The sequence below is a fragment of the Nerophis ophidion genome, linkage group LG06, assembly GCF_033978795.1.
Source record: "Nerophis ophidion isolate RoL-2023_Sa linkage group LG06, RoL_Noph_v1.0, whole genome shotgun sequence".
NCBI classification, from domain to species: Eukaryota; Metazoa; Chordata; class Actinopteri; order Syngnathiformes; family Syngnathidae; genus Nerophis; species Nerophis ophidion.
The window spans coordinates 35,556,990-35,573,639 of NC_084616.1; the positions used below are offsets into that span (position 1 = coordinate 35,556,990).

Genomic DNA, 16,650 nt, shown 5'->3' on the forward strand with positions numbered 1-16,650 from the left:
GAGCATAAATGGTCCTTAAAATTAACTGCGGACATTTACCTGAAAGGAGATGCAAGTTATTTTATGGTTAATGATCAGGTCAATGCATTTATCGATAAATGGAATGCAATCAAATAAAACCATTCAAGTACAGTCATTCCTCATTCATCGCTGTTAATTGGTTCGAGACATGATCGCTACAAATGAATTTCTGGCAAAGTAGGAATTGTACAATAATAAGAACAACAATAAATTTAACATTTTCACAGCGAGAACATAAAAAACATGAGAGCCTTCTAGACATGAAATAAAACTCTTTAATCACCTCTACACCCTTTTAATCCAATATAGTAATGCTGCCTGAGGCTGAACCAAGCAAGCAGCATTGAACAGTGCGCTTGGCTTGGTCTCCAATACTACTGTAGTTATGATATTTTTATCCACCCATCCATCCATATTCTACCAATTGTCCCTTTCAGGGTTGCGGGGGGTGCTGGAGCCTATCTCCGCTGCATTCGTGCGGAAGGCGGGGTACACCCTGGATAATTCGCCACCTCATCACAGATTATATTTTTAGTTTACTGTACTTAGTCATTTAAAGGGGAACTGCACTTTTTTGTAATTGTGCCTATCGTACATAATCCTTATGAGAGACAAGAAGACAAAAGTTCAGGGATTTTTTTGCATTAGAATTTTTAATAATCTGCTCGTTCTTGGTGGCTAACATTGCAGCTAATTGGAGCAATTCCTTCTGCCTCTAAATCACTTTGAAAATGCATCCAAAAACTGCTAACAATACTTCATGTACTGTACATTCAGTATCCTGTATAATAACCAGAGGTGGGTAGTAAAGCGCTATATTTTCTCCGTTACATTTACCTAAGTAACTTTTTGGACAAATATTACTTGTCAGAGTAGTTTTAATGTAACATTTTTTACTTTTACTTTAGTATTTTTGAAAATAAGAAACGCAAATTTTACTCTGTTACATTGAGTTTCATTTCGATTTATTCCATTTATTTCACAATTAATGATAATTTTTGATTAAGGCTTGCAAAATGTATTCATATGTCAGCGACCTTGCTTCCGGCAGGCACTGTCACATGACTCTGTTCCGCCAATCCAATTTAAGCAGTATTGATGTTTCACCAATCAAACAAGAACAAAGTAAAGCTATAGGAAGATGAATTTTTAAAGTATATGATACAATATAGACCTATGTACTTGTTTAATAAGTATCAGAATGCTCCCAAAGAAGACACTTTAATTACGTTACATGACCCCAGAACATACCGGCTGTTTGAGATAACTGGTGAACAGAAAGTTCCTGAAACAACTGACTAAAAAAGTGATCTTTTTGTGAGTCTCTGATGATCCTAATAACCACAAGTACCATTCAAACACATTAAAACATTACCAACAAAAAAATCTGTGGAAAATTGTACTTATCTGTAAGCTCAATAGCTTTAAAGTCACAAGCACTAGTTTATTAGTGTATAGCATTTTCTTCTTCCATTGTACATACATTTAAACAAGCTGAAATGTCTACGCTCCCTAGTGTACGAGAAGCACAGTGTGTATGGCCATCAGTCACATTAGAGCTAAAAGCATAGAAACTAGAACTTCACATATAGTTTTGAAAATAGAAGAAAACTGAATCATTTGACAAAATTGACTAATTTAACACATACTGCACATACTGACTGTAACAAATGACATTACATCAGACATGACAGCACAAATCTTCAATGATTAATTTTAAACTAATAAAAAGAAAATTAATATCATGTGCTGTCATCTGTGTCAGTAAAAATGTTTACTTTTCAGTTTAGAGTAGCCCTAATTCCAACTACAGAAAACATGTCAGAGTAAATTGAATTTTGTGTTTTACAAACAAACACACACACACACACACACACACCAACCACAATTTTTTTACAGAATACTTACTTACTCTTACTCAAGTAATTATTTTGATGACTACTTTTTACTTTTACTTGAGTCATATTATCCTAAAGTAAAGGTATTTTAACTTGAGGACAATTTTTGGGTACTCTACCCACCTTTGATAATAACCAAGCTGTAGCGGAAGTTTTATTGTAAGAGCAAACACTGAGGAACTATTTTTTTCTAGCAAAATAAGACTAACACATCGCCTTGCGAAGGCATGCTGCAGAATTAGCCAAAAGCTAACTTCTTGCTTCAGCTGCTGCGTGGCTTTTGAGTTTGTAATGCAATAGTACATCAATCTGTATCTATTGAAAAAAAATGACCAATCATATTGCAGTATCTGTAAAGTATTAAACTACATGTCATGTTTTGTTTGAACACAGCTAGCTGAACAGCATATGTAGTCGTACTAACAAGCGTGATGTGCTGCATATATTATGATCAATGTTATGACTCATTTGATGGACAGTTGTCTTCTTTGTCAAGCTGGGAAGCTGGCCGGGAAAGTTTTTTCTGGTTGATTTTGGGTAAGCACACCATTTATAAAATGTTCCACGTTTACAGTGTCAAGTCACGCCGACCTCACTTTCTAGGCTTTCGTCGGCTCTGAAGTTTCACCCTCTATTTGTGCATGCTTCTACAAACCCCGTTTCCATATGAGTTGGGAAATTGTGTTAGATGTAAATATAAACGGAATACAATGATTTAAACATCTTTTTCAACCCATATTCAGTTGAATGCACTACAAAGACAAGATATTTGCTGTTCAAACTCATGAACTTTATTTTTTTTTGCAAATAATAATTAAATTACAATTTCATGGCTGCAAAACGTGCCAAAGTAGTTGGGAAAGTGCATGTTCACCACTGTGTTACATCACTTTTTCTTTTAACAACACTCCATAAACGTTTGGGAACTGAGGAAACTTTGTTGAAGCTTTGAAAGTGGAATTCTTTACCATTCTTGCTTGATGTACAGCTTAAGTTGTTCAACAGTCCGGGGTCTTGTTGTCGTATTTTACGCTTCATAATGCGCCACACATTTCCGATGGGAGACATGTCTGGACTGCAGGCGTGCGAGGAGAGTACCCGCACTTTTTTACTACAAAGCCACGCTGTTGTAACACGTGGCTTGGCATTGTTTTGCTGAAATAAGCAGGGGCGTCCATGATAACGTTGCCTGGATGACAACATATGCTCCTCTCTGAGATGCTACCTTACCGTGGTAGAGGAGTTTGCGTGTCCCAATGATCCTAAGAGCTATGTTGTCTGGGGGCTTTCATGCCCCCTGGTAGGGTCTCCCAAGACAAACAGGTCCTAGGTGAGTGATCAGACAAAGAGCAGCTCAGAGACTTCTATGGAATTACAACAAAATGTACTCAGATTTCCCTTGCCCGGACGCGGGTCACCGGGACCCCCTGTCTGGAGCCAGGCCCGGAGTTGGGGCACGATGGCGAGCGCCTGGTGGCCGGGCCTGTCCCCATGGGGCCCGGCCGGGCACAGCCCGAAGAGGCAACATGGGTCATCCCTCCAATGGGCTCACCACTCATAGGAGGGGCCATAGAGGTCGGGTGCATTGTGAGCTGGGCGGCAGCCGGAGGCAGGGCACTTGGCGGTCCGATCCTCGGCTACAAAAGCTAGCTCTTGGGACGTGGAACGTCACCTCACTTGGGGGGGGAAGGAGCCTGAGCTAGTCCGCGAGGTAGAGAAGTTCCGGCTGGATATAGTCGGACTCACCTCGACACACAGCAAGGGCTCTGGAACCAGTTCTCTCGAGAGGGACTGGACCCTCTTCCACTCTGGCGTTGCCGGCAGTGAGAGGCGACGGGCTGGGGTGGCAATTCTCGTTGCCCCCAGGCTCAAAGCTTGCATGTTTGAGTTCAACCCAGTGGACGAGAGGGTAGCTTCCCTTCGCCTTCGGGTGGGGGGGACGGGTCCTGACTGTTGTTTGTGCTTACGCACCAAACAGCAGTTCAGAATACCCAACCTTTTTGGGTACACTCGAGGGAGTACTGGAAAGTGCTCCCCCGGGTGATTCCCTTGTCCTACTAGGGGACTTCAACGCTCATGTTGGCAACGACAGTGAAACCTGGAGAGGCGTGATTGGGAAGAATGGTCGCCCGGATCAAAACCCGAGTGGTGTTTTGTTATTGGACTTTAGTGCTCGTCACGGATTGTCCATAACAAACACCATGTTCAAACATAAGGGTGTCCATATGTGCACTTGGCACCAGGACAACCTAGGCCGCAGTTCCATGATCGACTTTGTAGTTGTGTCATCGGATTTGCGGCCTCATGTTCTGGACACTCGGGTGAAGAGAGGGGCGGAGCTTTCTACCGATCACCACTTGGTGGTGAGTTGGCTGCGATGGTGGGGGAGGATGCCGAACAGACCTGGCAGGCCCAAGCGCATTGTGAGGGTCTGCTGGGAACGTCTGGCAGAGTCTCCTGTCAGAGAGAGTTTCAATTCACACCTCCGGGGAACTTTGAACGTGTCACGAGGGAGGTGCGGGACATTGAGTCCGAGTGGACCATGTTCCGAACCTCTATTGTCGAGGCGGCTGATTGAAGCTGTGGCCGCAAGGTTGTTGGTGCCTGTCGTGGCGGTAATCCCAGAACCCGTTGGTGGACACCAGCAATGAGGGATGCCGTCAAGCTGAAGAAGGAGTCCTATCGGGTTCTTTTGGCTCATAGGAATCCGGAGGCAGTGGACGGGTACCGACGGGCCAAGCGGTGTGCAGCTTTAGCGGTCGCGGAGGCAAAAACTCGGACATGGGAAGAGTTCGGGGAAGCCATGGAAAACGACTTCCGGACGGCTTTGAAGCGATTCTGGACCACCATACGCCGCCTCAGGAAGGGGAAGCAGTGCACTATCAACACCGTGTATGGTGCGGATGGTGTTCTGCTGACTTCGACTGCGGATGTTGTGGATCGGTGGAGGGAATACTTCGAAGACCTCCTCAATCCCACCAACATGTCTTCCTTTGAGGAAGCGGTGCCTGGGGAATCTGTGGTGGGCTCTCCTATTTCTGAGGCTGAGGTTGCTGAGGTAGTTAAAAAGCTCCTCGGCGGCAAGGCCCCGGGGGTGGACGAGATCCGCCCGGAGTTCCTTAAGGCTCTGGATGCTGTGGGGCTGTCTTGGTTGACAAGACTCTGCAGCATCGCGTGGACATCGGGGGCGGTACCTCTGGATTGGCAGACCGGGGTGGTGGGCCCTCTCTTTAAGAAGGGGGACCGGATGGTGTGTTCCAACTATCGTGGGATCACACTCCTCAGCCTTCCCGGTAAGGTTTATTCAGGTGTACTGGAGAGGAGGCTACGCCGGATAGTCGAACCTCGGATTCAGGAGGAACAGCGTGGTTTTTGTCCTGGTCGTGGAACTGTGGACCAGCTCTATACTCTCGGCAGGGTTCTTGAGGGTGCATAGGAGTTTGCCCAACCAGTCTACATGTGCTTTGTGGACTTGGAGAAGGCATTCGACCGTGTCCCTCGGGAAGTCCTGTGGGGAGTGCTCAGAGAGTATGGGGTACCGGACTGTCTGATTGTGGCGGTCCGCTCCCTGTATAATCAGTGTCAGAGCTTGGTCCGCATTGCTGGCAGTAAGTCGGACACGTTTCCAGTGAGGGTTGGACTCCGCCAAAGCTGTCCTTTGTCACCGATTCCGTTCATAACTTTTATGGACAGAATTTTTAGGCACAGCCAAGGCGTTGAGGGGATCCGGTTTGGTGGCCACGGGATTAGGTCTCTGCTTTTTGCAGATGATGTAGTCCTGATGGCTTCATCTGGCTGGGATCTTCAGCTTTCACTGGATCGGTTCACAGCCGAGTGTAAAGCGACCGGAATGAGAGTCAGCACCTCCAAGTCCGAGTCCATGGTTCTCGCCCGGAAAAGGGTGGAGTGCCATCTCCGGGTTGGGGAGGAGACCCTTCCCCAAGTGGAGGAGTTCAAGTACCTAGGAGTCTTGTTCACGAGTCGGGGAAGAGTGGATCGTGAGATCGACAGGCGGATCGGTGCGGCGTCTTCAGTAATGCGGACGTTGTATCGATCCGTTGTGGTGAAGAAGGAGCTGAGCCGGAAGGCAAAGCTCTCAATTTACCGGTCGATCTACGTTCCCATCATCACCTATGGTCATGAGCTTTGGGTCATGACCGAAAGTATAAGATCACGGATACAAGCGGCCGAAATGAGTTTCCTCCGCCGGGTGGCGGGGTTCTCCCTTAGAGATAGGGTGAGAAGCTCTGCCATTCGGGAGGAGCTCAACGTAAAGCCGCTGCTCCTCCACATCGAGAGGAGCCAGATGAGGTGGTTCGGGCATCTGGTCAGGATGCCACCCGAACGCCTCCCTAGGGAGGTGTTTAGGGCACGTCCAGCTGGTAGGAGGCCACGGGGAAGACCCAGGACACGTTGGGAAGACTATGTCTCCCGGCTGGCCTGGGAACGCCTCGGGATCCCCCGGGAAGAGCTAGACGAAGTGGCTGGAGAGAGGGAAGTCTGGGCTTCCCTGCTTAGGCTGCTGCCCCCGCGACCCGACCTCGGATAAGCGGAAGATGATGGATGGATGGATGGATGGATGGATGGATGGATGGATGGAAGCAGGGGCGTCCATGATAACGTTGCCTGGATGACAACATATGTTGCTCCAAAACCTGTATGGACCACTCAGCATTAATGGTGCCTTCACAGATGTGTAAGTTACCCATGCCTTGGGCACTAATACACCTCCATACCATCACAGATGCTGGCTTTTGAAGTTTGCGCCTATAACAATCGGGATGGTTATTTTCCTCTTTGTTCCAGAGAACACCACGTCCACAGTTTCCAAACATAATTTGAAATGTGGACTTGTCAGACCACAGAACACTTTTCACCTTTGCATCAGTCCATTTTAGATGAGCTCGGGCCCAGCGAAGCCGGCGGCGTTCCTTTGTGTTGTTGATAAATGGCTTTCGCTTTGCATAGTAGAGTTTTAACTTGCACTTACAAATGTAGCGACCAACTGTAGTTACTCACAGTGGTTTTATGAAGTGTTCCTGAGCCCATGTGGTGATATCCTTTAGACACCAATATCATTTTTTTTATGCAGTACCTACCGCCTGAGGGGTCAAAGGTCCGTAATATCATCGCTTACGTGCAGGGATTTCTCCAGATTCTCTGAACCTTTTGATGACTTTACGGACCGTAGATGGTAAAATCCCTAAATTCCTTGCAATAGCTCGATGAGAAATGTTCTAAAACTGTTTGACAATTTGCTTACAAATTGATGACCCTCGCCCCATCCTTGTTTGTGAATGACTTAGAATTTCATGGAAGCTGTTTTTCTACCCAATCATGGCACCCACCTGTTCCCAATTAGCCTGCACACCTGTGGGATGTTCCAAATAAGTGTTTGATGAGCATTCCTCAACTTTATCAGTATTTATTGACACCTTTCCCAACTTTTTTGTCACATGTTGCTGCCATCAAATTCTAAAGTTAATGATTTTTTTGCAAAAAAAAAAAGTTTCAGTTTTAACATCAAATATGTTGTCTTTGTAGCATATTCAACTGAATATGGGTTGAAAATGATTTGCAAATCATTTTATTCCGATTATATTTACATCTGACACAATTTCCCAACTCATCAGGAAACGGGGTTTGTATAAGCAGCAGTTAATCCTCCATATATTCAGCTTCAAAATGATAGGGTTGCAAATCCTAATTTGTCCAAAAATAGTTGTCTTTGTTATCTGTTACCAAGTCTGCCATGATTAGAACACACATGAAGTAGGAACACACATTTGTTGCTCGAAATCAAATGTGCGTTTCTTTGGGAAAATAAATAAATGTACTGAGCTCCGGTATTGCTTAAAATGACCAAAATACAGTAAATACTGTACACATTACATATTGTTATGAATGTGTCTATTACTACATTATACTGTATAAAGACTTGCAGTGTGTGTACAAAAAACGGAGGGTTTTCAAGTTGTTATAGAGGGCTTTGACTGTGACTAATTACCTGCATGTTGCAAGCACTTTTTATTATCTTTAAGATTCATAAAAAATTACATGTCTTCTTGTCTCTCATTATGATTGTGAACAATAAAAGTTTTTTTAAAGCAGTTCCCCTTTAACTCTTAATTAAGGACTAAAAAATTGTAGATATGATCAAAAAAATTAAAAACCAAAAAATACCCAGTCTGTGGTAGTACCGCAGTATTTAAAGCGTAAAAGTGTAAAACATTTTTAAAATGTTCCTGAATGACATTATAACAATACAACTGCATTTGTGTTAAAAAATCGGTTAGTTTTTTTTCCAGTTAGTTTGCATTATGCAATCGAGTAATAGCAAGTTATTAATCATAAATAATCTAAATTCAAGTGTAATTAATCTGATTTTTTTTTAAACAGCACTATTATAAATAAAAAGCGATGAGAAAATGTTTAAAGTTATATTTGTATTGATAAGAATTTAAGTGTTCAATTGAAAGTGAAAATAAATCTAGAACACAGAAATGTCAGCAGAGGATCGCCTCAATTTCAAATCAAAACAAAAACTAAAATTAAAAAAAAAAGTACAAAAAACAGATTTTCAGAAAGGAGGCAAAAAGTACTTTAGATGAATTTAAACTTTTGATACAGAATGGTAAGTAGTCTTACCTGATCGGTTTCTGCTCACTTTCTCCTCAGCCGCCAGTGGACAAGTGTCACTCTGAGTGCTGTTTCTGTGTGAGTTTGTCTCCGACTTCCCAAACGATGCAGAGTCAGTTTGAGTATCTGGATTGGGATTGTGCTTATTCTTCTTTTTGGGCAGCTTCTGTTTGGCCATGGCCAGCGAATAGTACATCCCAAAATTATTCACGATGACCGGGACGGGCATTGCGATAGTCAGGACCCCAGCCAGCGCACACAACGCTCCCACCATCATGCCCAACCACGTCTGCGGGTACATGTCGCCATAGCCAAGAGTTGTCATGGTGACGACGGCCCACCAAAAGCTGATAGGGATGTTCTTGAAGTGTGTGTGATTATAGCCTGTGGGGTCGTCTGGACTGGCGCCGATACGCTCCGCGTAGTATATCATGGTGGCGAAGATGAGCACACCCAGAGCCAAGAAGATGATGAGCAGGAGGAATTCATTTATACTGGCCCTCAAAGTGTGTCCAAGCACACGAAGACCAACAAAGTGTCGCGTTAGCTTGAAGATCCGAAGAATCCGGACAAACCGCACCACTCGGAGGAAACCTAGCACGTCATTGGCCGCTTTGGATGACAGCCCGCTCAGGCCCATTTCCAGGTAAAAAGGCAAAATAGCCACAAAGTCAATGATGTTCAACGAATTCTTTATGAAGACCAACTTGTCTGGGCAGCAGATGATTCGCACCAGGAACTCAAAGGTGAACCAGACCACGCAAACGCCCTCCACCAGAATGAGGATGGGCTTGGTCACCATTTCCCACCTCTCCTCTACACGTGTAACGTTGCCCACAACCACCAGCACTGTGCGGTTCTGAAGCTCGTTGAAGGCTTCGTGGGTCTCCAAGCAGAAGGTGGTGATGGACACCAGGATGAAGAAGAGCGATGCAAGTGCCACTCCCTAGTGAGACACATCAAACAGTTATTATAGTCATCAATTAATCTAACAAACTAAGAAACAACCTGGAAAAAGTCAATGGAGTTTAACAGGCCTTCTTTGGGAGGCTTTAGGGCTGGCACAGCAGTTTAAGATTATTTTTTTAACCTGCTAAGATAACTTTAGCTGTATCTGAGGCAAAATGACTAGATATTTAATACTGAATTCAAACATATACAACTTGAAGTCGTCACCGCAATTTTTTCTAGACATGGTCGAAAATCTTTATAAACATGATATATATATTTACTCTGTCACAACATTAGGTACACCTGCACACTCTCTGATCAATACAGAGCTGCATTAAAAAGCTGCTTTACTCAGCATTTATGCCATTGCATGCCGCAGGTCAATGTTATGCACATGCCACGATTAGATGAAAATAGTATTTTATCCTACTTTTATTTGTGTATTTTGTTCACAGCCTGGAGCTCCTAACCCTTTTGGCTGATAACAAATAAGGAGGTCCATCTTGCTGTGGCATCGCAACGGAACTAGACTGCAAAACCCCGCATTTAAAACTGCGTGCAAGCTCACGCCCAAATGCATGAACCTTACGATTTGATGCTTTGGCATTATTTAAATTTCTAAGTCAGAAAAGACTAAATTCATCATACAGTAGGAAGGGGATTCATATGGCCCCATTCGTCACAGTTTACCTTACACATGAAACATGAATTGGGGGGTGCACTATCCACTTTAGTCACCAGATAGCAGTAGAGTGTTTTGTGGCAATTCCAAATTTTACCACAACGTTAGTTGCAATGTAGAGTGTCACTTTCGATCATTTTCAGCAGACTGCATAGCGAAATGGTTTGCCATACCTTCCTCTCACATGAGATCCACCCAGGAATGGGGCCATATGAATCTCTACCCAATTGAAGGTCCTTTTTAAAAAAAAAAGAAAACCATTTAAACTTATAAAGACAAATCTGAAATTTAGCAATTATTTTTATATTATTTTATCTCTTTTTTATTAGTTTTGTCACACCCAGGAATGGGGCCATATGAATCTCAACCCAATTGTAGGTCCTTTTTAAAAAAAGAAAACCATTTAACTTTTAAAGACAAATCTGAAATTTAGCAATTATTTTCTTTTTTTAGCTATGTCATTCTGTAGATCAGTGGTCCCCAACCTTTTTGTAGCTGTGGACCGGTCAACGCTTGATCATTTCTCCTGCGGCCCAGCGGGGGGAGAAGGGGTTCTTTTTTTTTTTCTTTGTCATGAAAAAGGGAGGTTTTTGGGGTTTGTGCACTAATTGTAAGTGTATCTTGTGTTTTTTATGTTGATATAATATTTAAAAAAAAATTGAAAAAATACAAATTAATAAAAAAAACTCTGCGGCCCGGTACCAATCGAGCCGCGGCACGGTGGTTGGGGACCACTGCTGTAGATGTCCATATATAATCCCCATTAATTGCCATTAAGGGTCAATAAATTCAAGTTCTACTTTTGGCAAATTATAGCCTATTGTACAACCACTGAAATCATAAACATTTAGCCTCACACATTTAACATACATTCTAAAAGTCAATTAGACACATGATTATAATGAGCATAATTACAGAAGCTAAAAGTCTTGATGAAACAAAAAATAGCAGACATAGGGGGACAATGGTACATTATATGTAAGAATAAGATCATACAAAGGGTTGAAATGCAGACAAATGGCTTAGATTGTATTTATTTGAAACATAAATGCCACTCAGTGCGGTAAGGAAAAAGATAATTAAAGACGTATTATATGAGGACATTTTATTAACGAACAATAAGTCATTTAACACTCATCTGTCAGTTAATTCAGAAAAGTAATAAGAGTGATTACCTCTCCATTTGCATGTCAGTAGAAACAATACAATTCAATAGACCTACATTGTGAGCATCCTGTCTTTCTTGTTTACTAAAGCCTGCACTGACTGTAGAGTCCTCACTGTCATCTTAAACAATCTCCCAGCTGAATAAATATGTGCCTGTACCTGATGTGAACTGTCTGCTGTTTACTTTATAATGTATTTGGACACCAGCAAATATAAATGACCACTGGGGTCGGGGGTAAACAAGAGCAGGTTATGGAGCAAAGTGGACATAATAGCTAACAACAATTAATGCCTCTCCAGTGTGTGCACACAGCTTTCTGCCCTGACAACCTTCTTGACGCTGAAGCGTTCATAAGATCCCCTGAGAAGTATGATGAGAGACGAGAGGAACGACCGACTGGCCTTGTCTGTGTCCTTAGAGGATCGAGGAAATCCCCTCGTTGCACAGGCACGGCTTCCCACAGACGACGCGTGCGCGCTCTGTGTGCGTTCCAGATATTAGTCATACTGTGGGTACAGTGAGGACATGATTGTGTTTACATTATGTGAGGAGGGACGCACTTCCCTTCTAGGGATAAAACTATTACCGACCGTGGCAAGATATTACACATTCCAGCATGAAGGTTTAATTAATTGAGATATAAGGTAAATGATAGGTAAACAAAGCTGTGCATGTGTATCACTTATGATAAATCATGACAAGAAATCAACTGGAGGTTACCATTTGTACTCTTAATTTCAGATGAAAACAAGACAACTCCTGCACTGAAATAGGCTCGGAATCTGTGTCGAGTTTGCATGTTCTGCCCATGACCGTGTGGGTTCCCTCCAGGTACTCTGGCTTCCTCCCACCTCCAAAGACATGCACCTGGGTATAGGTTGATTGGCAACACTAAATTTGTGAGTGTGAATGTTGTCTATCTGTGTTGGCCCTGCGATGAGGAGGCGATTTGTACACGGTGAACCCCGCCTTCCGCCCAAATGCAATTGAGAGAGGCTCCAGCACCCCGAAAGGGACAAACGGTAGAAAATGGATGGACGGTTATTGCCAAAATTTTGCAGAGTACTCCTGATCCCCTAAGAAAGAAGGAATCGCTCAAATGTGTGTATTGCATGAAATAATCATAATGAAAAAAAATAAACAATATTTGCTTTGTATGCCTACAAGGTGTACCTGGCTACCTATTATCACTTGTGACACTACAAGATAGGACATACAGTACTTTATCAATAAAATGATGGCAACAAACAACCTAAAACTGGCGCATTGCAGACATACCAATTTACCATTTATCAAATAAATGCATACAGATATTCCCAAAAAAGCAAATACAACATATCATTCTTTTTCTTATGAGGGTGGCAATCATTTTTTTTTAAATCACTAAAACTTAACAATTAAAGAATGTTTTTATTTATATATATTTTTTTTTATTTGTGCTATCAAACGATTAAATTGTACAATCATAGTAATCTTAATTTGAATTATTCGCAATTAATCACAGTTGCTACAGAAGCATTGCTGAGCTTATCTGTAGTACTTTTGTTAACAACAAGCGTGGTTTGTAGTCCACTACTTGTTGTTGATGTACTTGTAGTCTTCCTGCTAGCAGCTGCCTCAAGAACATGTATTGCTTTTGGGTGATATTTTAAATTTGTTGTGCTGTGATGAGAAAATCCATTGGGGTGTATTTTGAAGCGAAATTTACCAACATTGCATGCCCGCTTCTGGCTTGCTCTCAGTGTGTAACTTTCAGTCCTTCAGTGATAATGTACGTTTTGCCGTTATGGAGGTGATTATTATTAGGGATAGACTGACTATCTGCGCTGTTTGGCATTTTGACGTAGTGTGTATCAATATCGGCCTTCCTTTATTTTTTTTTTACAACTACAATAGAAATATACCAGGAGATACAACATATATACATATGGTATCAGTATTAAATATTAAAAACATTTAAAATGTGAAAAATACAGCGTAACTTAGTAGTAATAGCCAGTGCTCCTTTCAGCTCTCCAGTGCTCAGACGGTATCGGCCCAGGAAAAAACATATCGGTCGATCTGTAATTATTATTACCTTAGGGGAGCGGCTACACACTGTGTATGAGGACACAAAATTATCTGCTATCATGTCAGCTGGGGGAACTAAAAATGAATACAGTGTCAGTCAAAGGGGCTCGGCATTAATCGGCAATGATAATCACATATTTCAAGAAAATCGACCATACTGATCGGTGGCAAATTAATTTTGCACATTCCTCATATTTATTTTTATTGTAATGAGAAAAAGTGTTTGATTGTTCTGAACTCCAATTACCATACCAGCAATGCACAGTTATGAGCAGAAAAAATCTGCCTAATAACCCTGCATGGACAAAGATCAACTGTCTTATCTGATGTCTTGTTCTCCTTTCGACTGCAAACGTGTTGAGACTAAATCAACAGTGCCTCTGCCATTTATTAAAAATTAAATTGCCCTTTTATAATCACAAAACCACAACGCCACAAAATAAATCAGCATTGAGGACAATAGTGTCTCAGCTATGATTGCAGCGACAATATGTTCTCCAAAAAAAAAAAAAAAATTGCCATGTACCGTTTCCTTTTGCAAAGGCTTTTCATCAGCATGCACTGATGATACACATGCCACTTTAGACAGACAATTCCATTTCAAGCGTGGTAAGCATCCACTTCATGCACACGTATATGCATGTTTTGTTCAAAACCTTGCAATCTATTTTCTTGGGATGGAGACATGTGTTAGTTGCATCAACACACATGAGGTCGCACACAGACAACAGGCTGTTGTGGCGACCGAGATCAAAACTGTGAATCTTCCCGTTGTGCGGGTGCTTGTCATGAGCCCACGAGGCCTTGGCAGTGTTTAGTTTACTCAAATGCCAAACGATTGATCTGTGCTATTAAACAGAGCTGGTGTCTGCATTTCTGCTGAGGAAGACGCTGTAGGTCCTGGCACGTTATTTGCTCTACCAGTAAAAGATCTAAACTTAAAGTTGTTACATTAACATCTTACTTGAGGAAGTAGTGGTAAGTTGTTTTTTCTATAGACACTTTTACACAGACTGCAATTTTTCCATCTTTTTTCTATGTCACATTATGATTGCAGGTTGCCGTTTGTCTGTGTTGAAGCACACAGTTGTAGTAATATCCTGCTTTGTTGTGTTTTGCATAAAAAGTAAAAGTGAAAATGTGCTGGTAGTTATGCAGTATCTCAGAATGGCCGAGCTGCACGTTAGTGTGCATGCTTCTATGCTGGCTACCAAATAAATAGGGTTATTTAATCGTTAATTTAAAACCTGACACACACGGCAAGAGAGACCACAATCTCCTGATCCCAGTTCGTCAGTGGAAACTTTAAACACATTTCAAAGGTTTATTAGTGCAACTGCACTTTTCCTGCCTGGCCTGCTGATAATATGCATACATGGGTTATAATATGGCAAAATGGTGTACTGTATACTGTACAACATTTAGGGAAATCTGGTGGAGAATAAACATGTGATTTGAAGAAGGCAGCAGCAAACATGTGGTCCTATGTAAATATGTCACAAACTTATTAGCGTGTTTGTCATCAGTTCCTGAGTTTATCTTTCTGTTCCTATTTAGGAACGTATTCTCATCAGCTCTTAAGTTTGTCAGTCAAATACCAGACCTGACTGGCAAAGGCATAAATTCAGCCTATGGTTATGAAAGAATATCAATCTACACATCAATATAAAATGTGTTTGATAAAACAGTCGATATATATTTTTTGGTCGGGAAAATACCAGAAATTACGAAGCAAGATTTGTTTCATGTAGTCACATGTGCTTTGGGAACCCAGCAAACACAAAGTGGCACTGAGTAATGGGAGGTACACGCTAACAGCCAATCATGTAACAGTATAGACTACCAATTTTGGTTGCACCGTCTTTCTGATTCGCTGAGGATTCACTGCACGGAGTGAGACGAGAAACTGGGATATCTTGATATATCAACTCAATAACAGAAACTTTGATTTTGTTGGTTTTAATGCAGACGGTGTGGCAACATCCATACACTTCCAATTGGTCTGTATAGTGTTCGATTGTTTTTACACTACTGCTATCTAGTATCTCAAAACTGCAACTACCTTCAAATGTACTTTATATTATTACCTTAGCCGCACTTATACTACCTGGTTACCGGAGATCCTGTCCACTGATAAATAGCACCCATGGAAAGTTGGAAATTGTTTTACTGTATTTATTAGCATGCTTAAATAAGTCATAAAAAGTACCAATAATTATCAATATCGATCCAAAAGTTATATTGTGATATAGTTTTCAGTCCTACGTTGCAAATATGATCAGGCCTCAAGAACTAGCCACAAGCGGACACGACGCAATAGTCTTCATATGTTGCTACTCTTGCTGGCCAATAAATACAGGGTTTCACCCAGATAGCCAACATACCTGTGTGAATTGCTTATGTCGTCAATACATCCGGTTTCGGCGGCTGAATTTGGGTGCATCATGATTCAATATATACTTTGATTCCTAAGGTATAGCGATGTTTACGCTAATCGTTTCCTGTGTGTGCAGCTTGTTAAAAGCATGAAGAAATAGAAGCTCTGGAAGTTTTGGTGAGGATTGACGCTCCTACTTTTGCATTGAATTCCTCAGTTTTACTTCTTTATACTTCTTTCCTCATTTAGGTTTGTAAGACTGAAAATAAACATAACAAAAGTTAACATACATTGTGTATATTTCATAAATAAATTAGAAGGTTTAGTGTTGATGTATACACATGATAAGTTACAAATGTTTACACATAGAAATTCCACAACATTCACACACCAAACATTGCACACACTGTGACTTATCACAGTTAAACCTAAGGTGTAGCTTTGTTTCCCTCTATTGGTCAAATATAGCGCTATATGTATTAAACAGGATTTGATCGGCATTGTGACTCCTAAACAACTACCAACACGACCATGAATAATCATCACAAAGTCAGCCATTTCAATACAAAAACAAATTAAATATTTTTTGCACAATATCTACTTACAAATGTTTGACCAAGATTTGTGATAAAGCGTACACGCTGGGATTTCTACCGTTGTTGCTGCTTATCTGGATCAATATGTTCGTCGCTTTAAAGGTCCGCCAGAAAACAATGACTTGAGTACTTGCTTGGGGCAGAACGTTCACACTTTGCTGTCCAGTCATTGTTAAAAGTCAGATTTTTGCAACTTATTTAGATTTTTTTTAGGGTTGTTATTTACGCCACTGATACTTCATTGGGAC

At 41.7% G+C, this 16,650-nt stretch overlaps 1 protein-coding gene across 2 annotated transcripts in view; it reads right to left on the bottom strand.

Annotated features, from left to right (window-relative positions):
• Positions 1 to 16,650, bottom strand: part of kcnc4 (potassium voltage-gated channel, Shaw-related subfamily, member 4) — a 66,745-nt gene that overhangs the window by 16,476 nt on the left and 33,619 nt on the right. For both annotated transcript variants that reach the window (XM_061903571.1, XM_061903572.1), the window contains one exon: positions 8,568 to 9,504. In XM_061903571.1, the coding sequence (XP_061759555.1) occupies positions 8,568 to 9,504 (937 nt within the window). The remainder of the gene's footprint in view (positions 1 to 8,567; positions 9,505 to 16,650) is intronic.